The sequence below is a fragment of the Harpegnathos saltator genome, unplaced genomic scaffold (assembly GCF_003227715.2).
Source record: "Harpegnathos saltator strain DR-91 unplaced genomic scaffold, Hsal_v8.6 scaffold39, whole genome shotgun sequence".
NCBI classification, from domain to species: domain Eukaryota; kingdom Metazoa; phylum Arthropoda; class Insecta; order Hymenoptera; family Formicidae; genus Harpegnathos; species Harpegnathos saltator.
Genome location: NW_020230194.1, coordinates 987127 through 1002283, shown reverse-complemented (window position 1 = coordinate 1002283; position 15157 = coordinate 987127). Strand labels below are relative to the sequence as shown.

At 52.2% G+C, this 15157-nt stretch overlaps 1 protein-coding gene across 1 annotated transcript; it reads right to left on the bottom strand.

Annotated features, from left to right (window-relative positions):
- Positions 1 to 14044, bottom strand: rno (PHD finger protein rhinoceros). Its single transcript, XM_025300868.1, has 10 exons — positions 13912 to 14044; positions 12390 to 12439; positions 11773 to 12290; positions 11503 to 11659; positions 10926 to 11078; positions 10505 to 10792; positions 10065 to 10238; positions 9808 to 9977; positions 9363 to 9486; positions 1 to 9237 (listed from the first exon to the last, which is right to left on the bottom strand). The coding sequence occupies exons 3-10, from the start codon at positions 12231 to 12233 to the stop codon at positions 1516 to 1518; spliced, it is 9249 nt and encodes a 3082-aa protein (XP_025156653.1). The 5' UTR covers positions 12234 to 12290; positions 12390 to 12439; positions 13912 to 14044; the 3' UTR covers positions 1 to 1515.
- Between the last annotated feature and the right edge of the window lie 1113 nt (positions 14045 to 15157).

The following is a 15157-nucleotide window of genomic DNA, read 5'->3' as shown; positions in this document are numbered from 1 at the left end:
TCTCTCTCTCTCTCTCTCTCTCGTTGCGTCGAGAAGCGCAGAGTACGCTGAGACCTGCGATAAGCTGTCTTGAAAATAAAAGTAGAAAATAAAAATAAAACAGCAAAAGAGAAAAATAACAGAAGAGAAAACGATAAGGAGAGAAATGGAAACGCGCGTCCCTTTTCTCATTTCGCGTCTCACGACTGGCTGGTATATACGCCTCCTTGCCACGATAATAATCGATATTTAGTCGCTCGATCGAAATATCCTACAGGGGTGTTGTGGGTTTATTAAAATTCTTCGTTATAGCTAGCGTTTAAAAATCACGACCTAGGCGGTGATTTGAGAAATATGCCTTTTGTACAAGGTAATTTTTACGTCGCCGACGTGATAGCCCCGCTAAGGTGTCGATCCTTCGGCGCTCGGGAACACGAGACGTCGTCCTGGCCGAGACGAGCTCTGAACGAGTCTGATGCGCCTGGTTTCCGATTTCGGAACGATTACGCAAGCTCGTCGCGACGACGAGCGCGGCAGATGAGGATGATCTTGGAGCGTCGCATACCCGGGGCAACGCGCTGTCGAAATTCTTCTTGGCCGAGAATTCAGCGCGATCTCTCTGCGCGCGTCTCGATCGCGGGAGGAAGAGACAGCTCTTTCGGCGACAAAGTGAGAGGAACGTAAACCATCTGAATGAGACGAAAAAAGCGACGGGGAAGTAAAATCGCGCTCCGTGTCCGAAGACATTGTCGATGAGATTTGGTTGGATGCGAAGAGATCGGAGATGATGTGTGATCGGAAAGAAGATGCGATACACCGCTTGACAGGATTTCACTATGGATTCTTATATACTTGGCGTCGCGACGTTACCGCATAGCTCGACTGGAGTCTCTAGCAATGAAAGCAATGAACAATCGTACACGATTTACGTGCGCGTTTCTTTTTCAGCTTGCTCCCGTTGCTCTCGCAATGAGAAGGAGGAGGAGGAGGAGGATGATGAGAGAGGCAGCGCGAGAGGGACGAGCGACTACTCCGCACCACCGCGCGGTGGATTCGACCGCGAGAGATGACGCAACGAGGTGACACCTTAGCGGGTCGTCATTCCCCACACTTGCTCACCACACCTGAAATGCACGTGTTTTCAGTATTTATGGTAAATTTTGGGCACTTTGTGACATTTCACTTCACCCTCAGATCATTTACAATAATCAATAATTTATGTTACACACTTACAACATTTCTAGTGAGTCTCTGTCTCAACATTGAACAATATACATCTGTATGTCTATGTGTATTTGTTTGTTTGTTTGTATGTATCCGATGTGCTATGTTTAATCTGTATGTTGCGTAGGCGCGTGTAAGCGTGTATTGTGTACGTGTGTAGGCGCGTACGTATTACGTGTGTACAGCACGCACATGAGAGAGACGCCAACACAGAGACACGTGCGCCGCAACATGTATATACGTAATATACACGCGTACGAATCGTCTAAGAAAAAACCACTAATTACTATATTATACAATTATCATTAATTATCACCTAACTTGGCATCCTTGCGGGAGCGGTGCGGGCGGACACCCCGACGAGCTGTGATTCGCGGACTGAGGCAGCAATGGAATATCGTTCTCTTTGGAAGATTGTTTCTCCGGTGCTCCGTGATGTTGTTGTTGCTGTTGCTCCTCCGGTCTCGCCTCCGCGGCGGCGGTGGCTACCACGGCGACGCCGGCGTCGGCGGTCGACAGGCGTTCCGCCACCGTCGCCGCCGCCGCCGTCGCCTGATTCACTGCGCCGACCGGCAACGGTGCCACCGAGTTCACCACCGTCACCGTCGTCGTCGCCGTCGTCGTCGCACTACTATTATTACTACTACCGCCACTACCGACGTCCACACTCACGCTACTCGCCACCGGATCCTTCAGTTCATAGCCCTCCTGGCAGCGGGTCAGTTTTAACCGGATCGGCGTGACCTTCGCCGAACGGACGTTCCTCAGGGCAGTGGCGCCGGCGTTCGGGTCCGTCGGCTGCTTCTCGTCGATACCGCCCTCCATCGGGTAGACCACCTCCTCCTTGGAAGGCTCCGGTGGTGGCGGGCCCACACGACTGTCCTTGTTATCCGTCGATCCTTGCTGATTATCGTTTTCGTCGCCGGCAGGCGCGACCAAGAGCGCCGTGGACACGTCGCTCGCCGTGTCGATCGTCGCCGAGGTGGTGGTGGTGGTGGTGGTGGTGGTGGTGGTGGTCGAGTTGGCGCCCGCCTTACCCAGCCGAATGATCAGCTTGGGCGCGTCGCCCTCCAGGATTTGCACCCGGGCCTCCTTCTTGTTGTACTGCCGCTTTTTGCGCTTGCCGTTCTTGTCGCGCTTGCTCCTGGCCTTGGTTTTCTCGTCGTTGTCGAAGCCCGCCATGATCATCTTGCGGAACTTCATGCTTTCACGGCGCAGCTCCTCCATGCTGGGCGCGCTACTAGGGATACTACTCAGCCGCTTCTTCGGCGGCCTGATCCTGCTGCAATCGTCTTGCGCGTTACCTACCTCTTGACCGCCGATTATGCTGTTACCGATCTTGATCTTCAGCTTCGGATGCGCGCTGTTCGTCACCGCGGTGGCGGTCGGCCTGGCTTGCCGGCCTCTACGACGGTCGACGGTGGCGACCATGAGACCACGTCTCCTGTCGGAGCTGGCCTCCTCCTCAGTGGCGACGGCGACATCGAGGAAGCCGGCGCTAGCGCCACCGACGCCTACGACACCGCCGACGTTACCGGCGCCGCTGCAGCTGCCGCTACCGCCGCTAGCACTGCCGCCGCCGCTGCCACTGCCGCCTCCGCGCTCTTTCCGCCGTTTCTTCTCCATGTTCGCGTCGACCACTGCTTTATAGTCCTCGCGAGTCGGTATACTGGTCATGGACGCGACAGCCTTGGGGATGGTGATGACCGTGCGTTGACCATGGTTGATCGGTTGCATGTTGATGGGCGCCGAGGTGACGTTCTCGCGCGCTGGGTCGTCCATGTTCATGTCTTGCGAGCAGTATTGCCTCAACAGCTCCTTCTTCCGCATACGACGCAAGTTCGACGTGCCAGATGCTACAGCCGCGGTGTTGGCAGTCGGGGTGATGATCACCGGCGCTTGCTGCGCCAACGGAGGCACCGACGACGCCGGCACATAGTTCGCGTCGAGGAACGGGCCCTTGATCTTCACCTTCAACTGGTTCCGTGAGTCCGTCAGGGAGACCTTGTTGGCGTCGTTGAAGCCCATCGTAGCGGACGGGTCTATCGCCGACGGGTCGCCGAAACCCGGCTTCATGCACGTCCCTTCCAAACCGTCGCTCGCGACTAGTTGCTGCTTGCCGGTAGCCTTTTTCAGTACAGAGTTCAGCTCGTTCTCGAAGTCTTCCATATCATGTAGATTCGGATCGGTGGACACGCCCGCAGCGAACGAGCCCAACAGGTGATTGCCGTATGATTGGCCGTGTACAGACGAACTCGGTTGGTCCACCGTCGAGTTGTACGTACGCATATCCACTGGACCCGGCAACAACGGCATCACCGTATCGGCGAACGCCTGTCCCGCGTTCGTGTCGGCCTTGGCGAGGGCGGTCTGGTCGTGCGTCACCGGCGACGACAGCTTCTTGTCGTCCGTGTACTTTTTATGCAACGTGGGACTAGACAGGTGCGACTGGATGGCGTCGTTCGCCATGCCGAGGGGCTCGCCGCCGCGCTTCTCGTTCACGTCGGTGGACTTCTTGCGCTCGCGCATCATTCGCAGGTCCGCGATGTTGGTCTCGTTCGCAGAGTCCTCGTCCGAGTCGAAGTCGTACACGGTGCCGATCAGCTTGTTCTGAATCGAGTCGTCGTTGTGCAGCGTGCTCGACACCATGGGCGTCATCGCCATGGCGCTCTGGCTGCCTCTGCCGCGCCTACCCCGGCCGCGACCGCGGCCTCGATAGCTCGACTGTTGGCTGCCTTTGGCGCCCCTGCCGCGACCGCGAGCGCTCGGCACGGTCTTGGTGGTCTCTTGACGCGGTGACTTGCCCGGAGACTTGCCCTGCAACGACGTCACTCTGGCGGAGGTCCTCGTTGGCTTGGCGGGCGACTTCTTGCCGGACGGCGCGATCTTGCTGTCTGTAAGTACTTCCGGTATGTTTTCCACCGTTGTCTCGCTTACTTGCGTCTCCGGGATGGTGTTGAGGAAAGACGTGGGTACAGCAGGGGAGTTCACCTGCTGAGGTAACAGAGGTGCATGACCCTGTGGCGTCTCTGACGGCTGCAATTGCTGCTGCTGCTGCTGCTGTTGCGGAGGCGGCGGCGGCGGTGGCGGCGGCGGCGGCGGAGGTTGCTGCTGTTGTTGTACTTGCTGCTGCTGCGTCACCGAAGGTTGCTGCGGCATCGACGGCTGCTGAGGAGGCGGTGGCGGCGGTGGAGGCGGCGGCGGCGGTGGCGGCGGAGGCGGCGGCGGCGGCGGTGGCGTGGTCACCTTCGTCGGCGATACCATGGCCGCGGTAAGCGCCATGTTATGCGACGATGAAGTGAAGGCCGCAGTGCACGGCGACGCCTGCATATTGAGCGACTCCTCGAGCGGCTTCGGCACATGCGGCAGCAACGACTGTGGCGTGGGGAAGGCCGCGCCGAACGGCGGCGGGAACATGGCCGTACCCGGTGATGGGTAAGGCAACGGTGCGGCGCAGGACTGCGGTGGGAACAGGGACACCGCGCCTGCACCGTACGAACTAGTCTCCGAGTAGTGATAGGGTGCCGCGTCCATCGTGCACGATGGATACGGCATTGGCGGTACGCTCTTGTAAGGCGGTATAGCCGCGTGGTCTTCCGCCGAGGAGGCTGACGTGATGGACGACGACGTCGAGCGACGCGACGGCAGCACCTGGCTCTCCGCCCAACGCGTGTCCGGGCGAGCGCCGTTCAGCTCGTTGTAGGGCGAGCCGCCTTGCGTGTAATCCTGCCTGATATCCGACGAGATCTCGTCCTTATCCAGCACACGGTCCATCTCGCTGCCCTGGTCGTCCTCCGAATTCGGCAGGCCGATCAGGTGGCGGTTCACCATCTCCATGGGTGTGATCTCGTCCACGATCTGCGCCGGTATCCCGGTCACCTGCTGGTCCATCATCGCGAGCGACTGTACTCGCGACTGCTCGGCGTGTACCTCCAGGTGCTGCACCCGCTCCATCGAGTGGGTCTGCTGCAGCAGGTATTGGTCCTGCATGTTGATATTGAGCTGCAGATGGACCAGGGCATCTGGATTCGCCGTGTCCGGCATCACCGCGGCGATGTCGTTCGGGAATTGCGGGTGAGCAGCGTAGCGGTGGTTCTGGTTGTCCATCAGCGTGCTGAGATTGTAGTTCTCCGGTGGACAAGGTAAGCTCGGCGGCACCCATCTCTCGTCCGCGTCCGCGTCCATCTCTAGCTTCGCGCGTTCCACCACCGTCACCTTCGCCGTCTCGCGTTCCTCGTTTCCGTACATGTAGTGTTCACTGTTATTGCTCGAATAGCAGGTCTTTCTCTTCTCTTCCATCGCGTGACTCTTGCAGCTGGCGAGATCATCCTCCGCCGACACCTGTATAGGCTCGTCGCTGTCGGTCTTGATCTCAACGGCTGACACGATGGCCGAAGGCACCACCGGCTGTTGCTTCACCGGCTGCTGCTCCAGCACCTCCACTTTTTCCTGGAGCAACGGCTGCTGCTGTTGCGGCTGCTGTTGTTGCGATTGCGACTGTGGCTGCTGCTGCTGCTGCTGCTGCTGCTGCTCCAGCGCAAGCTTGTCCGCCGATTGCACTTCCTCCTTCCTTGGCTCTTCCTCCGCTGGAACAGACTCCAACTCGAACTGACTAGAATTCGACTTCTTCGATAGTTCCATACGGAGTTTCTCCACTAGGTGCAAAGTCTCACGCGCGCTGTCTTCCTTAGAGTCCTCCTTGAACCAATCGTTGTTGAAGGAGAACGTAAGCGGCGCTGCACGCTCCTCGTCGCGCGGTATGCTGATGCCGTCATCGTTCACCATGTCGTCCGTGAGGATGTCGTGATCGAAATCGAATAGCTCCGACACACTCGGGTCTTTGCTGCCGTGATGTTGCGGTGAGAAGATGGAACGATTCACAGACTTTCGCCTCTTCTGGCACTCCTTCTCAGGCGCGTCCATAGCCGCGGCTTTGTCCGGCGCCGACTTGGAACAAACGTTGTCGACAGACTCTTTGACAATAACGTCCACCGCGGCCATCTCCACAGTCTGCACCACCTCGCTGACGTTCTCAATCTTCTGTTCGACCTTCTTCCTGCGTTCCGCGGGTTTCTCCGGTGCTATCTCGATCACGTCCTTCTTCACCACGTCCTCCTTCTCTACCTTAGTGGTGTCCAACACCGCCACTTGCTCGCTCATATGGTTCTTCACGTCCTCGATCTTGATAGTCTCCTTCGCGATGGGTGTCTCCTGCGTTATGATCTGGTCGTTGCTTTCCTCGTTAGATGAGGATTTCTCCAATTTCACCTCTTGGATGGTTGTTTTATTGCGCGACAATTTGTCCAAGTGCTCGCGCTTCTCAAGCAGCTTGTCCAACCCCCTCGACGATTTCTTCGGGGCATCACGTTCCGCGCGCCGTTGCTTCATCTCCTCTTCCAACGTATTGATTGCGTTCCTGTGGCTCGTTTTCTTCATCTTTCTGTCGTCCGCTTTGATGGTGATGTTCTCGATCGGCTTTGGCGGCTCCACCGGTTCCGGTCCGGGCACGCTCTTGATATCGTGCTTGTTGTCTTTCTCGGTTTCCCTGTTCGCCTTCTCGCTCAGTTTCTTTTCCACTTTTTTGAGCGGTAGCGATTCCTTAATGATCTTCTCGTCTTTCGCGATGGTCTCGCTTGATTTTCGTTTGCGAGTCTCCGACTTCGCTCTGGATCCTGCGCCGCTGTCCTCTTTGTTTCGAGAAGTAGACTGTTGCGTCTGTTTAACAGGCTGACCGGACTTCTTCGACTTGGCCCCAGAAACACTTCGTAGCCCATCATTATCTCGAGACCCACCGAGTACACCTTGGTCAGCTGCTGTTTGTTGCGATTGCACGGACTTTTTGGACGAATCTCTTTGATCTGCTTTCTTACCGAGTGACTGTTGTGCTTGTTGTTGTTGTTGTTGTTGTTGTTGTTGTTGTTGCTGTTGCTGCTGCTGCTGTTGGTAATGGTGGTGCGGGTGGTGATGGTGATGGTGGTGCTGTTGCTGTTGCTGTTGCTGTTGCTGGTGCTGATGCTGATGCTGTTGTTGCGACTCCTTAGGAACGATGGTTCGACCTGATTCTTCTCTCTCAGTAAGCGGCGGCTGAAACTCTGGTCCATGCCGCCCGTCGGAAGTTTTAAGCTTCTTATCGGGCAGCTTCTTGAGTTTCCGCCCCGCAAGAGTCTTCTCAGCCTCGTTGTCCTCGTGCATGATTTTGTTCACTTGTCGCTTGTTCACGGTCCTGCTCTTCACCTGCTGATTACCGGTGTCGCTCTCGGACGACGTGGTGGTGGTCGACGAAGAGGTCGGCTCCTTGTTGGCGCTCGAGGTCTTCTGCAGCGGACTCTTCGCCACGTCGGAATCGCTGCTACTCTCCGAGGAGCTACTGCAACTACTGCTGCTGCTGCTTTCGCTGTTGCTCGTCAACACGGACGACGCACTCTTGCTGCTCTCAAGCACCGATTTCTTGCCCTTCCTGTCTTTCGACGGTTCATCCTTCCTCGGCAGCTCCTCTTTCTTCGGCGACTCCTCCTTCTTTATTTCTTTCCTCTTGCCGCCATCTAATAGCTCCTTCTTTGGTTTCACGTCCGCGGTCTCTACGTCCGGTTGGGCAGTTTTCGTGCCCATGCCACTCTTGATGTGCTCCGCAGCTTTCTTCGCGGCCTGCCGTTGCGGAACGTAAGCCAAGATCTCAGTGCCGTCGCCGAACTCCTTATCGAAATCGTAAACGTCGTTGTTTTTGGTGTCCTTCTGCGTCTTGTTGTCGCGCTGTTTCTTATTGGACGGTTTCTCCTTGGTCGTCGAGGGTTTCGACGGTTTAGCGGGCTCCTCGCCGGGAGACTTGACGAACTCTACGGACGATTCGTTCACGGTGTTCTCCTTCTTGCCCTGAGTACGCTGCATTATCTCGGATGCCTTTTTCGCCGCCTGCCGCTGTGGAACTATCAGAGCAGACGGTATGTACTCCTTCTTCTTGGCGCCCTTTGCGTTTTCCTTGTTCTTCGTGGGCTCGTCCGCGTGATGATAATCTTGTCTGGCCGTGTCTTTGCACGTGAAATTCTTCTGGGAGGAATTCTTCGATATCTCCGCTGCCGAGAACTCCTTCACCGCGGCCTTGGTGATGAGCACGGCCGAGTGCGAGGAGTGATGCTCCAACGAGTCCGAATCGGTGTCTGAGTAGATGGCGGAGGCTACGGACGGTCCGAGGCGAGAAGCGGCGTTGGTGCTCAGGGGCAACAATTCGTCGCTTTCGCTTCCCGACGCGCTACCGAGCTCCTTCTCCATGTGTTGCAAAGTACGCGATCTGCTGTTGACGGTGTCCAGCTTGTCGCTTTCGCTGCTATCTCGCAGCTTAGGTCGTGGCCTGTCTGGCGCGCTGGCCTTCTTCGATTTTCGTCTGGCAGGTGTTTTGTTCTTCGACGCGTCCGCTTCGTCGTCCGTGCTCGACTCGATCTCGACCTTTATGCTGGTAGCGGACTTGGACTTGCTTGCACAGGACTTGCTAGTCGTCTTGGCGGGTTTGGTCGCCTCGGTCTCGCTGCTGCTTATCGATAGGTCACTGCCGTATAAGCTCTTTCTCCTCACAGAGCCGTTGAAGTACAGCTTCTTGTTGGACGCGCCGTTGAAGTCCAGCTGCACCTTCTTCTCATCGCTCGACACCGGCGTAGGTGATTTGACACCCGCGATCCGAGCGACTAACGTGTCGAAATCGTGAGTGTGATCCTCAGAATCGGGATGGGAGTAGAGACGGTCATATATCGAGGGTCCGTGATTCGCCTCCGCCACGGCAGCAGCCGCCGCTGGTGGTAGTGGCGGCCCGGCCAGTAGCAGGGCCTGCTTATGAAAGGTCTGTTCGCGTAGTCGCAGGAAAGAACGACAGAGTTTCTCGCGACGACCCACCATGTAGCACAGATTGCGCACTCGCTCAAGATCCTGGCGTAACTGTACGAAGGTGCGCATCTTCTCCATATCCGCCGCTTGACCCTGAGCGCGCGCCCCTGCGCTCGACAATTCGCCACAACGAGGCGCTAACAACGGTTTGTTGTGGCCGGCCTAAAAATATCACGTGCACGAATTGTAAAACAATTACAAACGTGCACGTAGTATCGCCGAGAGTAAAAAAGCATCGCGTACTCGACGCAATACCTTCGAACCGGCAGGTTCAATTGATGACTTACCCTTCTCTTCAGCTTCCAATAGTTATAGATATACACAATGCTGTCGGGATCTATGTCCAATTGCTGGGAGGTAATATCCTTTAAACTAACATGCTTATCAAATTCCGCCTCGATTTCCTGCAACCTGATATGAAAACAACGCTGATTACCCTTACTCTTCATGGCATACTTTCGGAGGGCGCAATAGAGATTCCGATTTCTCGGAAAACAGAATTTTAGAAAAATGCACAGAACACACCGTTTGGGATGGATCGTTTGAGAGTAAATATATTCGCTAGAAACACGTATTTTGGTCCATATGCAAACTTTGTGTACTTTAATGATGTCTTAATTAAATTTTGATACTTAAAAAAGTAATGACAGCGTCTTCCGATAAAAATGTTGACAAAAAACGGATCTCGTCATGTCTCGTCATTTTTACAGACGCGTTAAGTAAAGCACATACTTAGCTGCGCGTGCTTGATTCTTTTCTTCGGAAGTCATGTCTTTCCGCTTACGCCGCCTGGACTCGCCGTCTTCAGAATCCGAACCACCCTTCCCGCCGCCGCTTCCTACGCTACCGCCAACGCCGACCTTGTCTTTTGTATTCGTTCTACTGTGCTTTTGACAGTACGACTAAAAGCAGAATTGTCGAGTCAACTCGTGGTTCCGCCGGAACGATAATGTTGACGAATTCGAATACCCTCGTGTAAGATTGCTCACCCTTAATTTCACACCGTCGTCTGCCATTTCGTCCTCAATGATCGCCTTCATTTCGAGCCCATATTTGAAAGCGCACGTAACGTGATACGCTGTCTTACATGTCTTTATACTGCACTGAATGCAAGCACCCACACGTTCGCGGCATAAAACGCAAATTAGGGCCCACCGACTTGGCTGCAATTTAAATTTTTGCACTCGGTCAATCCATACTCAAGACAACCACGACGGATAAGTGATCTCGGACAAATTATACTCTGGACATAGAAGTGATATTGAGTGTCTGACAAATTTTTCGGAAATAGGATATATATCGATGATTCTCTCTAATTTATCAGATACAGATAATTCATTCAGACACAGATAATCCGAATCTAATTTCAAATGACACAAAGACACCGAGAAAGTGAAAAAGAGGCAACTGTCGTAGGAATATTATTTACCGGAATACTGGATATTTTTGTGATCGGTTCCATTCGTTCAACACAACCAATGCTAACTTCGGGAATCCAGAGCGCACACGATACATGAGCCCATTTTTGACCGCTTCGTGTACACTTCATTGCACCACCCTTGTTAGGGCATAATACACAGTCGGGTCTTTGACTTAACGAACAAGTTCTACATAACCAAGAGCCATCGGGTATCGAGGTAATACCGTAACAAGCTTGATGTACACATATGTTGCAACAATCACAAAACACCATCTCATTGCCCTCCTCAGAATCCGGCTGTCGTGAAAATATTTCGTTAGACATAATCGAATTTCAAGTTGAAATGTAACTCAACATGATGTAAACGAAATGAACGATAGCTTATTTACTCTTCAATGTGTGATTATATAAGAATAAAACGATCACTCACCGATCTGCAAACATCACAAATGACATTTTCGTCGTACTCAATTCCAAGCCCTTCTTCGTTCTTCACGATCGTTTGTATCCTTTCCCAACATCGTACCTCCAACTCTTCCATGACACGTTCCAATTGCGACTCCGTAATTGGCAATTGTCCAGCCTTGGTTTTCACACAGAAAATAATATTAATTAGCTTATAAGTTCCAAAGTTGTCTTTCGTGCGTTTTCAGACAAAATTTTTCTAAACAATTTATATATGTTCGCAGCTGAATATATGACAATTATTATATTAGACAATTATTTAATAACAACCATAAAAAGAAACCACACAAATGAAAAGAGTTATTAAAAAGTTTAAATCTGTTAAATACATTCTTATACTAATGAGATTCTACTGTATTTTGTTCTAAAAATGCATGATGAATTCAGTGTACATTCTTTCTCTTTCTCTTTTAATATGAAACCTTCCTTAAAATACATTTTTACACAGAATATCAATGTAGCTCTATATGCACAAATAGTTTATTGATCTAAAAGACAGACGCGTTTATATTACCACAGCCACAGCCATAAAATTATTATACCTGTGCACGTTCCCCATTTAATATATCCAACCAGGCAATGTCAGTATCATCAAGGTCATAAGCACAGGCTTTCTCTGCTCTCGCTGGGGTAGTACTTAAATGATGGTCTTCTGAGTTAAAATAATCATCACGAGTTATTCTTATTAACTTTTTAGGCCTGAAACACAATACACAATTTCGTTAGAGACTTCATACTTTGGCGATCTTAAACAACTCTCAATGTACAATGTACGCATGAAGCACACGAAGCAGTATGAATTATACACTTACAATTTGAATTCGGTGTGTAACTTTAAAGGAGACGTCTGTGTAACAGTAACCATCGGTTCAGGAAGAGAATCTGGATTAACGGGTACTTGAACACCTCTTTCCCACTCTTGCTTCCACTGATCAGTTATAACCCAATACTCGTTCGGACTCAACGGTTCACTGTCCGGCAATTTCATAGCACTGATCAGGTCCTTACGAAACAACTCTGCTGGTGCCTCAGCAGCCGATCGATTGTATATGCTGGAGATCTTAATATCACTGACGGGTCGGGGGGTCCAGGATGCCCCCACTTGGCTGGATGACGCCATCGTTTCCTCCTCTTCTGAGGGCCCCATGGTCCCTGCCAGTGACGATGAACCTGTGGCAGCTGGGCCCAGTCTACACTTGCGCCTCTTAATAGCGCCCGGATAAGACGCCAAATCATTGTCGTTTCTGTGGACTCTTTTGCCTCGTTGTGCCATTCTACTATACCAAGTGAGCTAGTGGTACGTGGCACATGCAGGTGAGCTGTGTGCACCCTGAAATAACAATTGCGTACTTTGTATGAGCATCCTCTTTCTTCTCTCTCTAAAATGAATTCTACAAACAGCATTCTGAGAACAGAGAGATAAACTTACTACATAGTTATCCATATATTTATTATCTGGAAAGCAGATTTTCTTCAGAACTGAAACATAAAAAAAAAAGACACATTATAATCTAAGAATCAAAGAAAAAATGTGCGACGATGCATACAATTTTAATCACAAGTCAAAAAACTTGAATTATTTAAAATAAAATTTGATGTTTTTATACAGTGCTCTTACTACAAATAAAAAAGAAAAACAGCTTTTTAAAATCATAAATTCACTGCTATAAATAAAAATCACTGTAGTAAATTAGCTCCTGTCATTATTTAATCCTCCTGTCAATATTTAAGATACATTGTTTAAAATCTATGTTATTATTGCTTTATACATGTAAGCTTCATGTATTAAGCATTAATTTCTCTTTAAACTCATTCATTATACAATGCATCTTCGATATATCTCATCGATTAGCATTATTTATATATACAAATCAGATAGATACCGAAGAACAAAATCAACTATTAGTTTCATCACTGATCAGAGTGTTATGTTCTCAATGAAAACCTTAGTACACGGTATTTTATGAAATTCCAACTGCTATTTACATCACTCACACTGCTTCTTGACGTAATACCAATACGTAATAATATACATCTCATATGGAAACATGGTAAACATGACAAGAGCTGTGCGTATAGTACCAGATTAACAAAATATCTCAGAAAATATGCAGCATCACTAACCACAAAGCAAACTGGGGAACAACGCAAACAGTCCACAACATAGGTAACATGACCATTTGTCACAGAAAAGGAATAACAAGTGTACAGTTCTCGACATGTCAGCTCTGACAGTAAATATGCAGCAAGTGGTTCGCGTATGTCGCACTATTTGCGCGAGAATGTCCCAGCAATATCCGAGGCTACCACGACGACGAGGATGCAACATCGAAATTAGGTGCACAAAAGGCCCATGACCATCAACAACACTCTGGCTCCGACCCAGAAGCGCGCGACAGTCAACACGCTGGGGGCGACGAATCGTCGAAAGGCAACGCGCATCAACACCTACGGTCGCACAGGGAGACCATATTCCGATCTACGCAACACACTGCGGAACGCAACATCACCGTCGGGGCGACACGGCCACCGAGAGAGCCGTAAACGTCGCGTGCGTCCCGCGGTGCTTGGCTGCGCGCGGTTCCCCGCGCGTTTCTCCTGTCGCGTTCCCAAGCGCGTACGTACGCAAAGAGGTTATAAAAAACGCATCTAGTCAGCGGGTGGATGCGCGTGTCGCCCGCAGTCCCGGCGGTACGGCCGCGGGGGCGACGGCCGAGGGACGTCCGAGCACGCGGCTACGTACCGCGACACCGGCGGTGAACATGCCATTCGACGTTGACCCCGCGCACTACGGCTGCGACTCGTCGCGCTCCGGCGGTAGCCGCAAACGCTCGCCGTCGTCACCGTGCGTTTCATGTAAACATTGACGCGGAGAACAGGCCGCCCGCTGCGGGGATCGCACCTCGCGTATATCGCTGCGTACGACGACGTAAGGTGCTAATCACACTCACTGCACGTGTCGACGGTCGAGCGGGCCGCGTACGGCGTTCAATCTCATGGTAAACGTGAGATCCCGTGTGGCACGAGAGAGCGCTTCGTATATCCAACGCGAGAATGCTCACTCCATTACGCTGCTGATGCTGTTGGTGCTGCTGATGATCCTGCTGCTGCTGCTGCTGCTGCTGCTGGTGCTGCTGCTGCTGCTGGTGGTGGTGCTGCTGCTGCTGCTGCTGCTGCTGCCCGACAACATTGACAATACAGATGGCAGCAGCGTCTCGAGCACTCCACCACAAGTCTCCCCCGCACGCACACACTCTCGGGAAGACCATTAAATACCTTATTATTGATCTATTAGCCGGATATATTTCCGCGCGCGAGGCGGCACGTGATAGCGTGCGGGCGTGAAACCGGCCGCGGGGCCGCCGGCGGTAGCCGTGCGTGCTCCCGAGCCGCCGCGAACACGCTGACGGGTTGCTGTAAGCAAGTGCGTAACGGCCTCCTCTCTCTCTCTGTGTCACGGCAGCCTAACCAACATGTCCTCATTAGCGATTCCAGGCGGGCGGTGCAGGCCAGTCTGTTACTCACTCCGCCGGCGGTCCGCGCGCTACCCCGCAACGGGGCTACTTACGACGGCCAGCCGCGATACGGCAAACGCTCGTGCTTGATCGCGGTACGCACCAAATCAATAATATATTTACATAAAAGTAGATACTGGCGTTTGGCGCCATCATGCCTGAAAAAATAACTGTGGAAGTACGGTGTCACGTGACCGACCCAGCGAGATCTCGCGATCTCCTCCGGAGCACGGAGCACGGAGTCCAGTGAGATTGCGAACCGACCGGTGCGCGAACGTCGTACGATCCGCCGACCTGGTGACCAGTTCACCGTAATTACGGCCGCTCCGATGAGAGATCGATTACTGCTGATTGGATCTAAGAGACTGCGCCAATCCAGTCGCCGAGACGTCGTTAGTCGCCCTCGTTGAGCGCTTCGTGTCGTGCCGACGATGTGATCTCTTTTTAGGTTCCCTTTAAATGTTCCCAAAATTAACGCGTCGGATCTCTTGAATGTCCATACTTTGTGACTCACAGCTGTGTTTGACAGTTGGAACAGTGAGACCAATAGCAGAGAGTCTGAAACCACAGAGGGGTTGACAACTTTCTTATAGTTGGTGGTGCTATCTAGTAATACACTAGCTCGCGATCCAATGCGAAAACGCGACCATGATATCGATCATAGCTGCGTTCCGATATTCAT